Here is a 12,553-nt window from a genome sequence, read left to right as displayed (position 1 = left end):
TCTTCTTTCATAAATTGAGTGTAAATGGTGAAATCAGTGTAAACAGTGTGTTCAAACAGCTGCTACATGTTGGCAGGTAAGACTTTAGCACTATAGACACAGAAGCAGACAGGCTGGTACAGCCATGCTGCCACAAACTGACACTTTGTACAAGGAAACAAACAACTTCCTGTTTTCATTTAATGCTGAATTTACAAGAAGGAGACAATGATTCAGAGTCTGTCAGCAACAATGTTCGTAATGTTTCTCCAAAGTCAACAACTCTCAAAATTAGCCAGTTTGTTAAGGGAGTCTGGTGACACTGTGGTCAGCTGCAACAGACAGTATTATTTAACTGCTCTGTGTGTTTCTGCGTCTTCATCAGAAGCATCTCCTCCGTCAAAGGCGTCATTTCAAAGTGCTGAAGTGACTTCCAGCTCCAACACAAAGTGTTTTATTGAGCCTCTAATCAGTTTCATTGGCTGTCTGAGTGTGGAGCGTGAGGCCGGCTGACGGGGAACCACTTACTTCACCGCGTTTATGAGGGAAAATACTCCTCAGTGTTGAGTTAAGAAAAGAGCAAAGTCATATTTACGGTGTTTTAACAGTTGCGCGGGCCGGCGCTGATGCAGGCGTGGGTTTGGTGTTGAGGGGGAAACTTTGTGAAACACAACACCTCGCTCTCTCTCTAAAAATCCATGAATGTGACAACCTGGTGCTTCATAAAGATTTATAATGGGCAGACAAACAGCAGACTGTGTGTTTATCCTCATGTGAAGCTTTGATTTCCACTGTAGCAGAGCTAATTAGCTGTTATTGCTAATCTCCAGCTGCTTTCTGCAATACTTACAAGGCAATTAGCGTGCCTCTCCTCGTTTCACTGTAACTGAGTACAGAGCGGCGGCGCTCTCAGACGGCAGCTGCAGCAGCTTCAGGCCCGTCGCTGCCTCAGACTGAGTCCACCTCACGTGTTCGGCTTCAGAAACAAGCTCAACATCTTCACTTTGAGCAGGATAACATGGAAGAAGCTCATTGTTGGATGGAGCGAGGAGACCTGGTCATCAAACCTGCACCGAACAGTCTGTAAAAACTCTCAATATTTGGATTCTCACACTTCAATCTAGTCAAATTATATTATTTCCTTCCCTACCTCCTCTTTCCCTCCTATTCTCCATGTCCTCCTTTGTATCCTAACCTCCCATCCTCTTTCCTACCTCCTCCTTTTGTTTCCTTCCTCGCCCCTTTTCCTTCACTACTTCCTTTTATTTCTCTCTCCATCCTCATTTTCTCCTTCTCTTCTCTAACAACTCATTTTCCGAGCTGTCGGGAATTAAATTGGTTGGAAAAATGAACTTTAAGACATTAAATGGAGCTGATAGTTCAAACAAAATGTGCTTTCTTGGACTCTCACTCCGAGTGAACAACAATCCTCCATCTCTATCACCACGTCTGAACCTTTCTTACCCTCGCTGGAGCAAAAACTACATGTTAGGAACTTAAACTGAGCTTAAAGGACAACCGGACCAGAACACACTGCTCCTGTAGTGCAGTGACGTCTGACTGAGACTGGATGATGTGTTGACTTCCATCAGAGAAGGAAGAGAAAGACGTTGTGTATCTGACATGAAACTCTGTCTGCCTCCTCTGTTTCTCCTTCTCTTATAACATCGATGGTGGCCCTCCAGGCTGCGGTTGTACGGGTCAGAACCATAACGAGCTGCTAAAACCTCGAAGAATTTAGTTCGTCTGGACTTCAGATGCTTTTGCTTTCAGAGTCCCGACAAATTTTTGCACTTAAAGATTGAACATCTTGTCAGAAACAGCAGTTTCTGTGTGGGTGAACACACTCTCCTCCTGCAGCTCCGTGATTTAACGGCAGCTGCTGGTGGTTCTGGGTCGTGGCCGGCTGGATGCACAGATCACATCAGCAGCACATGACTACATCGAGGGTCGGTGTTGCCGGGGCGTCCGTCTCCTCTCGGGCCGGATCAGAGACGAGACAGATTCTGGTTCGTTTCTTTACTTATATTTAGGAAATATTCTAAATGACATAATCTACATCTGTAACAAAGGTCTCTGGTTCAAGAGGCACTTTTTCCTCCAGTTCTCATCCAGTTATCTCCACTTTTGTGATCTTCCACGTCTCATGTTTAAGTCTGAGGAGTCCATGTTGGACCCAGACAGACCCGGGAGCTGCCCCTGAACCTCCGAGGCGACCTCTCAGGAGGCGGGGGACTGATTTGCAGTCTGGTAGAGCAGCAGAGGAGGGATACCAAATAGAAAAATGAAAAAAGGTGGGGGAGTTTTGGCTTAATCCTCTGAAACATCCATATATCGCTCCTGAGCGTTCGCTCCCCGCAGCTGTAAATCTGCAGGAATGCAGCCTGTTGTTTTTGGAATCAGTGCAAGCAAACCTTAACGGCTGTGAGAGATTGATGTCTGCAGACGTCGCCTGGAGCTGGTGGTTACATATATCAGCGCTGGGACGGCTTCAGTCAACCAGCCATCCTGAGCAAAACACAGACAGACGTCACTTTGATGAGCGCCGAGAACACAAACTCAAATCAGCGCTACACGACGGCCGACGCGTCAAAACACAAGTGTTGTCTTGAGTTTCACTGGTACCTCCTGCCCGTCTGTCAGTCCTATTAAGATGGAAACGTTGTGTGTGTTTGCCGAACACATAAAGGACGCACCGTGAACATGATTACCTCAATTATACAGTAAATTACTTGTCAATAATTGCAGTAAATTCATAGCGGTATATTGTAGTTATTCTACAGACACCATCTGACTGTAAAAATACAGCATTTTTATGTGAAATTACAGTTATGATGCTGTAATAAGCATCTGGAGTTAATGTGAATATACAAAGTTACAGTCAGTTCCAAATAATTACCCATCATGCATTGCAAAAGTGTAATTACAGTAGTTTACTGTCAGAATTTACAGTGAAAACCTGCTGTTTGTTAACAGTTACGATTTCTTCATCGCTATTATCGATGTTTTTATCTTTAACTACACTTTTTTCTTCATTTAAGCAGACAGGAGCTTCTATGACCTCCCTACAGCCTACAACAGCCAATCAGAGATCGTGAAGAGACCCAACTTAACATTATTATCTCAATCACCAAATTAATCGTTTGGTCAAAAACATCAGAAAACAGAGAAAACTCTCCACCATGCCATCAAATATTTTGATTTGTGAGTCCAACAAACCAAAACCCCATAATAATATTTACTGTTATTTAACATAAGGCCAACAAAAAGCAGAAAATCTCACATTTTTGAGCATCAATATGGAGCCTGCCTTCTATGATCGACCTACAACAGCCCATGAGCGATCCTGTAGACAAGAGACTCTCGGCCTGAACCTGGAAATAACGCAAAGACGCCCAGAAAAGTGACAAAATAATCAGCTTGTGATCTGGGGGTTCAGGGCCTCCGTAGACTTCTAATAAACACAAGTTATACGAGGAACAAGTGTTGGTTTTCTCGTGATAATGGGTTAATTATCTTGTTGCCAAAAATGAGCTTTGAAATCTGGAAGTTTGGTTTAATGACTCTTCTCAAGGCTGAAAACTAACAAGTGAGGATCAGCTGAGGGCCGAGAGACGTATGAATTTTTTAAAACTCTGATCTTTATCCAGAGATCTTCCACCGGTGTATAAATACAGTAAATATAAGAACAAACATTTCTGTTTTCACTTAGTGCCAGTAATCTCACGGCCCCTCAGACCAGCCGCTCCCCGACTGAAACTTCAGATAAAACTGGACGAGGGCATCTTGGAAAGTCATCAAGCTAAATGTTTACAAAGAGCCACAGAAATGTGTGTGTGTGTGTGTGTGTGTGTGTGTGTGTGTGTGTGTGTGCGCAGCAGCCTCACATGTGGAAACAGCCAGAGAGTCGCTGTGATTACTGGAAACCTCACCGAGGGGCCACAGTCAGGGGCCACATGCTGCAGGAAACATCTGAGTCCAGGCTGAACTCTGAGCTTCAGTCACTGACTCCTCCACAGTGACGTCACCTCCGCTCAGACTGAGGGAGTCATGTTGTCTGAATCACAGGAGCTGAAGTTCATCACACAGTTTGTATCTGAGTGAAGTGAAAGTGATGTCATACTTCACGCAGCTGTCTGGTTGTGTTTGACTGAAGCATTCGAACAAAACTACACGTTGTTGCTGCAGCCTGGAGGTCAAAGGACGCCCACTTTGGTCCAAACACGCTTTCAGGATCCAAGACAGTTTATTTCTGCTCAACATTAGGTGCAAGAACTGGAGAGGACTCGGACTGATGTGGGTGGAGACGGGCAGTAATTCAGGTCGGCGATACAGCCTTCAAATAATATCACAGCATGTTTAGTTCTATCTTACTGGAGAGGATCAGGACTGCTGACGAGAGAAAACTGAGTTCTGACTTTTTTCTGGTCGGTTGGTCAGTTTGTCGGTTGGTTGGTCGGTTGGTTGGTTGGTCGATTGGTCGGTCGGTTGGTTGGTCGATTGGTCGGTCGGTTGGTTGGTCGATTGGTCGGTCGGTCGGTTGGTTGAGGGATACAGGGACAGATTTAGGGTCCTTCCACATTGTGAGGGAGGGTGTTCTTCCAAATTTTCTAATTTCTCAGTGAATAATTTGTGGATCTTGATTAAAACTATCAGGTGTATTCAGGTGGCTGGTGTTGTGAGTGAGTCCAATCTGATCCGGATCCAAATAGGAGTCTGGATCTGGTCGATTCGAAGTGTTATCTGATATTGGATTAGTCTTGATTAAATTAAAGGGGGGCTGTTGGACCTTGGCGGAGGTTCTCGTTGTAGTTCTTGGTGTGGACGTCCCTGCAGATAAGTCCGGTTCTGTCTGATTATTCTGTTGTTTTAACGTCCTGCTGATGAAACCCAGTTGCTGCTCTGAACATCAGCCCTCCTCTGCTGGATGGAGCCTGGATGTTTCCAGCAGCACAGCTGTTCAGGCTGACGGTCCAGCAGTTAAAGCACTTTGTGTTAGTCGGCCGTGTTAATGTCAGGGGGCTGTTTTCCTGCCCCTGCCTCTCGGAGGCCTCCCCGGGCCGGGCCTCATTTAAACAGCGCCGAGGCAGGAGAAGAGAAAAGAGCCGCCGCCCCCTCTTCTTCTTCTTCTCCTCCTTCTCAGGAAGATTAGTGGCCGTCCTTTTGGAGTGGGAGGTGGATGCTGAGCCTTTCTCGGTCACATTTTTCTCTGCCAGCGGGCCTGACCCCCCGAGTGCTCTCTGTGCAGCTCGCTAGCGTGCGGTGGGGGCCCGAGCGTCCCGCCACCATCAATTACTCACTGTCCGCCGGGCCGAGATAAAGAAACCCGTCCTTATCACTAACTCACCTCTCTTAAAACACTATTTACTCAGCCCAGCCCGGCTCCATTCATCTAGCACATCCAGACTAATCCCATTGTTTCCAACGGGCAGTCCGGCCCTTGGTTTGACTCGCAGGCTGGATCAGACCTGAGGCAGATGTCAGCATTTAATCCAAAGCACCTTACAGAACCAGAACTGATCCCTGAAGGAACCGCTTTAGTGAGTCCAAACAAGGTGTTAAGCCTCACATGGAGGTGTTTTGGTTTTTTTTTCTGTTTTTTGGTCTGAAGCTGAAATTTAGCCTGATAAATAAATAAATCACCACAGATTCTTCAACAGGGAAAATAAATGTTATCATCATCAGACTGGTGTCAGTCGAACCAAAGTGAGCATGAGAGGTGCAACTAATGATTGTTTAAATTAATCATCCGGTCAAAAACATCAGAAAACTGAGAAAAATCTCCGTCAAATCTTTAGTTCTGTGAGCCCAACAGTCCAAAAGCCCTAAAATTATATTCACTTTTATTTAACAGAAGACCTGAAAAAGCAGAAACTCTCACATTGTTGAGCATTAAGATGGAGGACGGAGTACAAATAATAAATAAATGGCTCAATGAATAAAATAATATGCCATTAATAGCAACAAAAATACCATTAAAGATAAATGAAGATGTTAATTAATTTATGAAACGTGACATGAATTTATTTATCTTTGTATGAATTCCCGTTAAATTTTCTCTTTTATGACTTAATGCTATTTATTTCTTAATATATTTGTTTTCTTTTCCTTTTGCAAGATAAAATTTAAATAAATACATAAATAAATATGGAAATAATGATGGATTCCCTGTTCTATTACTTTGCTATTTTATTTATTAATTTTAGTTTCTTTATTTACACAAACACATTTATTTATTAGTGTTTATCTTTTAACTGGCAAAGTTCAAAGGGAAAAGAACACAGAAATATATTCAGAAATAAATACGGGAACACATTTTAAAATGTTTAATATAAACAAATACAATTGAAGTCCACATTCATTTTTAATGTTATTTTTGCCACATATAAGTGCATATAAATGTATTTATTGAACCATTTAATTTTTGGTTTCCAGACATATAAACTGATTTATCGAGCAGTTTGTTTATTTGTTTTTCATTTTGGCAGCTCCAGTCTTCCATACTGGAATAATGTATCCCAATGCTAACGAAGAGCTCGAGTTAGCGTGACAGACGGCACCAGAACTAGCACAGAAGCAGCTACATGAGGATCTGAGTGCTGTTTTAAAGCTTCCTCTTGGTTTCTTCCTGTAAGTGTCTGTTTAGCCTGTTTAGGTCTGCCTCCCCTCCCTCCCCCTCCACCCAGAGTGCCCCGGGGCGGCCGAGGAGGTGCTAAGTACTTAGGGTTCCTCCCCGCGGACCATCCAGACTCAGCAGAAAGACCTGGGAGGCTGCAGGGAGGGACGGAGGGAGGGAGTCGGGGGGAGGGAGCATCAATCTCCCTCTCGAATGACAAACTCACTCTCAGCAAGATGTATGTCATGAGCCACCAAAGCCAGTTAATCAAATCATTAGCGGCAGCCGGTAGTTTCCTGTGGCCTAGTTTACCGACACAGACGGAGAGGAGAGAGGAACGAACACGAGCCCCGAAACAAACAAAGAAATCTGCATCAGAGGAGGATTTAGACGATTTTCCTCTGGGAGAGAAAAGAATAAACCTCCGAGTGTCTCCAGACAATAATCTCACCAAAACCCTGATTTAGTAAACAAACCAAAAAAAACCTCCATAAAAACTCTGCAGAATGAGCTGTTAGCACTTCCTGTTAGCAGTGTAGTCATGGATGTACAGACAACTATCACTGGATCACTATGATACTGAAGAAAACTTAAAAACGTGATGTTTCTAAGGCAAGTTCTGCACATGTAAGGAGCATCCCGTTTTCTGGGAGTTCTGAGTGGATTTTTGGATGCATTATTGTGAATGAATTATACCCTCAGAAAGTGTGAGTCACACTGAATTTAAAAATATGTGTACCTCATGTGTGTTATGGCTCCGAAGAAGAGAGTGATTATAGAAAAATATATGCTCCTTGTATGTGCAGAACTTGCCTTAGAATTGTCATATTTTTAAGTTTTCTTCAGTATCACAGTGATCCAGTGATAGTTGTCTGTTCATCCATGAGCACACTGCTAACAGGAAGTGCTTACAGCTAATTCTGCAGAGTTTTAATGGATTATTTCTTCTATTTTGTGGTTGTTTCCATTTTAAAACAAGTCTCCAGCTGCTTCAGCTGTTGCAGAGACTGCTGCTGTGAAGCTCCAGGAGATAATGATTGGAAAGAGTCGACCAAGCTGCCGAAGAAGAGTATTTGATATGATCGAAAGCTCCAGAACAGATACTTTTTGGCTCAGCTGCTGTTTCTAAAGACAAGAACGACCCTTGAAGCTCAACTTTTGAGCTAACGTGGACGTGAAGTCTTTCAAGATCTCAGGGGGAAAAAATGTGAATTTGTGCATCTGCAACTGGACCAACGCCGCCTGCTGATGAAGAGCACGTGATATGACAGAAAGCTGCAGAACCGGACCTTGAGGCGAGAACTGTTTTCTCTGAGCATTTAGTTGAAAAGATCCTGAGTGTCGGGGAGTCGTGTTTCCTGAGGAGCAGATCAGGATAAACTTTCCTCCTGATAAATGATGGATTTTTCAAAAGGCAATAACTCTAAATTTATCCAATCCAGCGTAAATCAGATTTCCACCTCGCCTTAAAGAAATGTCTCTGGGCTTATATGTATATAAACAGAGGGAAATTTCTTCCCTAATGCGGGGCGACTTTAATCCTCCGAGGCCCGAGTCCAGAACCTGACACGTACATCAATAACGGTCGCTGGATTCTTTGTCATTCTGCTGATATTTTCCCTCTAAATACCTTCGGTTATTACGAACGGGTTTGAAATCATCAAGGTCCCTGAGATGGCGTAAATCTGTGCTCTGAGGCAGACAGATGCGTGCTGTCAGAGGGAATACAAGCGCTCATTTGAATCTATTAACTGGGCAGCAGAGTCCAGGAGAGGCGAGCAGAGCGGGCCCAGAAACCTCTTAGTACATGGCGCCGAACACGAGTCCAGAAGTCAGCGTGCCAGGTTTTTTTTTCACTCTCCAGGAAAAAAAAAAATACATTTCACGTCTGGGGGAGAGTGGACGTCGCGGGAAGGATCATCAGGACGGAGCAGATAGCGGCGTCTGGAGCACCTGGGTCCATCCTAATTGACTCGCGGCGAGGCGGATCCACTTTTTAAACAAAGTGACTCGCACTTGAGCTTCATTATATGCGCACCCCATTTCCATAGGCCTCTGGGAACAGGACCTGGGCCGCTCACATAAAATAAATGACCGCTCCATGATAAATGGTTCTATTAGCAATCCAGATTGTTAAACTGTGATATAACAGATCGGAGAGGGGCGCCGGGGCCCATTCATTTTCCTCCCTTCTGCACACATGCACCGCTGTAAATAGCTTGTTTTTATGTGTAAATAACATATTAAAACTCGGCATTAGCCATGTGCTTTGATAGAGAGGAAATTGTTCTAAATAAATAACACGAGACGGGAATATAAAACAGGGCGGGCTGTTAGAGAGGCGGCGTCGGGGCTCAGAGGTGGGCATGACTTAGGTGACAGGAATCCTGCAGCCAACAGTAAAACATACGCCGACAATAAAAGCAGCAGCCGTATATTAGAGTCTTTTCCTCTCAGGTTCAAGGTCTCATCTGCTGCGCTCTCGTGCTGCATATTCACTTATCAGGAGCTGGCAACAGGAATAATAATGCATATTACAGCGATAAGTAATTGCTCTGTCTCGACACAGTGGCAGACGCTTGTGGTTTTTTAGCGCCGAGCCTCTCCGCTGATATCGAGAGTCGCGGCTTCTTGTTTATTTAAGATGAAAACAGGAGGCTGATAGGGAGGAAGAGTTATGGAGGGAGGAGTTTTTATTTTAGGGGAGAGGAGATTAAAAACTCAGCGGCTCATATTGAGGATTTATAAATATACAACAGGACGGTGGAGTTCAAGCGAGGTCAGGATTAGGGTCGGAGGAACAGGAGGCTCGCACAGCAGAAAAAATTAGCTCCTTTTTCACTTCAAGGCGACAAAAAGCTTCTTTATGTTTACAGGTGCAATATGTAAAAATGTTGATGCTAGAAAAATGTGTCGTTTTTGTGCCAACGGACACCTGATTATTTCTGTAGCGACAACAAAACACTGTTAAATACCTCTCAGTCGTTTAAAAACTGTGTTAAAAATAAACTAAATGATCAGAAGAATGTGAAGAAACAGCAGATTTATGTAAAATACATTGTGATGCAAAGATGTCCACTGAAGTTAGCATGCTAACCAGCTAGCCGTGGCTCGTCCTGTCTGGTAATACCACTTTGTACCTCAAGCGGCGATAATCACTGGTGCTCCCAGCCCAGGTATAGCCAGCTAACATCGACGCTAGCTGCACTGCTAACTGGGCAAACATGCTAACGGCAGCTACAATTAGCAGCAGTCAGTGGTCAATTTCATCAGACTCTACGATGACGATATATCATATTCAGCTCTAAGCCGATATGTTGTCTAATATCATGATCAAGACATAACTTCGATATTATTCACGGCCCTTTTTTAAAGGTTACAACAGATAACAAGCCAGCGCCTTATCAGGGACAGGAAGTTGATGGAAACACTGACAGAGACCATGTGACCAGAGAGGATCATGGGAATGTTCTCATAATCCAGCTGGGAGAAAGAGTTCGCCTCAGCTTTGTTCAAATATTGAAGAAGAGCATGTGAAGAACCGGAGCGCCGTACACGCCAACACCACATGTAGCAGCCGGCCCACATTTATATTCTCTTATGAACAATTAATGTTCGATTTCTTCATCGTGGCAGGCCACCAAGTTCTTCATTAAAGAGGAGGCATGTCACCAAATCACTGGCTGTATTTCCATTTCAAAGTGGCCCGTCGCTCTGCATCCATGTCAGCGCGCTGTCGTTCATCTCTTTATGCTCTGGAGGTAAGAACAAGGTCTTTTAGCCTCGTTAGACGCAGCTTTCATCACACGGTCGCTGACACCTTTTAAACATGCACCTCCATCCTCTCCAACGTCCTCACCTCCACTTCACGGGACATTCGCCGTAGAAACACCTCAGCAGGTCGGTTTAAATGTGGGTCAGTACTTTCATCTGATCACATCTTTTAATGCTTTGGGGGGAAACTCCTCGTGGAGAAGCATCTGCTGCTGTGCCAGAGAAACTACAGTACGTGAAGCCTGAAGAGGCGTCTGCTTTGTCCAGTGATGGAATGTAACTAAGTAGATTTTGAGGTACTTGTACTTCAAGTGAGTATTTCTATTTTCTGCTCCTTTATTCTGCCACTTCATGAGTCGATTCATTTTTAAAAGTCTGCAATCGGATAAATAAAAAGAAAAAAAAAGATTCTAATAATCAGGAAAATGTTCATTATGAGTTTTTTTTGTGAAGATTTAGTGTAAAATATAAAAATATTTAAAAAAAAACAATCTGGACCGATCACATATTCTTGAAGAGAACAACAACTTTGATACAGATCCTGCAAAACTAGAGATGAGGTCCACTTACGCTTTATAACTAGCAAAACCAACATTTTATACTTATAATCCTCCACATAGAAGCTCTGGTGTAGGTAAAGTAAGAAGGTCATTTATGTGGCAGATACACTCGGTTAATGTAAGTTAAGGCGACTCAAACACTGGATGTGGACGTTGTGCCACAGATTGGTCCAGTAAGACACTGAGCTGTGGTGACATCCTTTAAAAAGTTGCAACAAACCAGTGATGCTACTCTGCAGCTCCATTTCCAGCTTTGTTCCTTCTTTATCAATTAATGAGTGTTCCTTTATGATGGCAGGCCACCAAGTCCTTCATTAACGAGTAGAAATGTCACTAAATCACGCGTTTAATTTCCATTTCAAAGGCTCCACATCACTCTGCATCTTTGTCACAGTGAGGCTCCATCATGTCGTCCTCGCTCCACCAGCCCCGGACAGTTTTTTCTGTTTTATACTCTGGAGGTAAGAACAAGGTCTTTCAGCCTCATTATGCCGGCCTTTCATCACACGCTGGCTGACATCTTTAAAACATGTCTCCTCTCTCGCTCCCCTGCGAGAGACGATCGCTGCTACTCTTGATTTAGTTCAACAACACAAACACTGGTTCTCACCTGCCGCCGCCTCCTCTCCTCCTGTCATGTTATCTATTCATCAGTGTTTATGTGCTCAAATGGTGCCACACTGCTCGACTCGCCTTGATGCAGGGCGATCCGCATTAACGATGCTCTTTTAAGGCCTCGCTCTATTTAGGATTCCTATCAGACATCTACTGTAAGTCACCTCTGACTGCTGCTGGTACCTTATCGGGCCTGAGGAGCGCCACGAGCGCCGGCTCCCGAGATCTCACTTTATCTTTGAAATGTATATTTCATGGGCCGTGTTCGCTCCCCCTCTGCCCCCCGGCCGAGCACCTGCGAGACCTCGGCTCGCTCTGTCACACGGCGTGCCGAGGCCCGACAGACAACCGGACACCCGAGTCAGATCCAGTCGCTGCTCGGGGAGAAAGTTAGAGAAGAAGCCTCACCTCTCGTCTCCGTGGGTTTCTTCGGGAGGTCGGAGAACCCGTTCCCGTCCATTTTGTCTTTTTTCTCGGCGGCTCTCGATGAAGAAGTCTCCATCGTCTCTGAAAGTGAAAGCACACAAAAGAGGCTGTTAGTGCCGAGCGAGGCGAGAGCACTCGCCGAGGGAGGGAAGTGTTAATTTGGCCTGAGATGAGGACTCTCAGGGCTCGCTCGAGACTCTCCAGAGGAGCTGAGGGTACTCAGACGGTCCTGCTGGAGAGCGCCATGAAAAGACTCAGCGCAGGGAGAGCTGCTGCTGCTGCTGCTGCAGGAAACACCTCGTGCTGTGAAGAGGTTCAGACTGAGAGTTTATCTTGTCCTTCACATCCCAACATCCACATTGATACAACTGTAGGCCTCAGTCAGCTGAGATCCTGGTGAAACCTTTTACCTTTTTCTTAATCAACTAATTGTCTAAAGGGCTTTAAATAAAAGTCATTATTGTCATTAAATCTGTGTCAGAGGGGCCAAAATGGCGCCCAGCCTCAGCTGGTCCTGGACTCTAATCTAAAGCCCGGTCTTACAAAGAGACCTAACCAAGCAGAACCCAGGTTCAGGTCTTAG

At 44.5% G+C, this 12,553-nt stretch overlaps 1 protein-coding gene across 1 annotated transcript in view; it reads right to left on the bottom strand.

Annotated features, from left to right (window-relative positions):
• Positions 1-12,046, bottom strand: part of LOC311253085 (zinc finger protein GLI2-like) — a gene marked incomplete at its 5' end in the record, with an annotated part of 56,174 nt that extends 44,128 nt beyond the window's left edge. Inside the window, one exon of the mRNA XM_084346819.1 lies at positions 11,953-12,046. Coding sequence (XP_084202945.1) covers positions 11,953-12,046 — 94 coding nt within the window. The remainder of the gene's footprint in view (positions 1-11,952) is intronic.
• Between the last annotated feature and the right edge of the window lie 507 nt (positions 12,047-12,553).

This window comes from Pagrus pagrus, assembly GCF_965226575.1.
Source record: "Pagrus pagrus genome assembly, chromosome: 24".
NCBI lineage: Eukaryota > Metazoa > Chordata > Actinopteri > Spariformes > Sparidae > Pagrus > Pagrus pagrus.
This window is presented reverse-complemented; position numbering and strand designations above follow the sequence as displayed.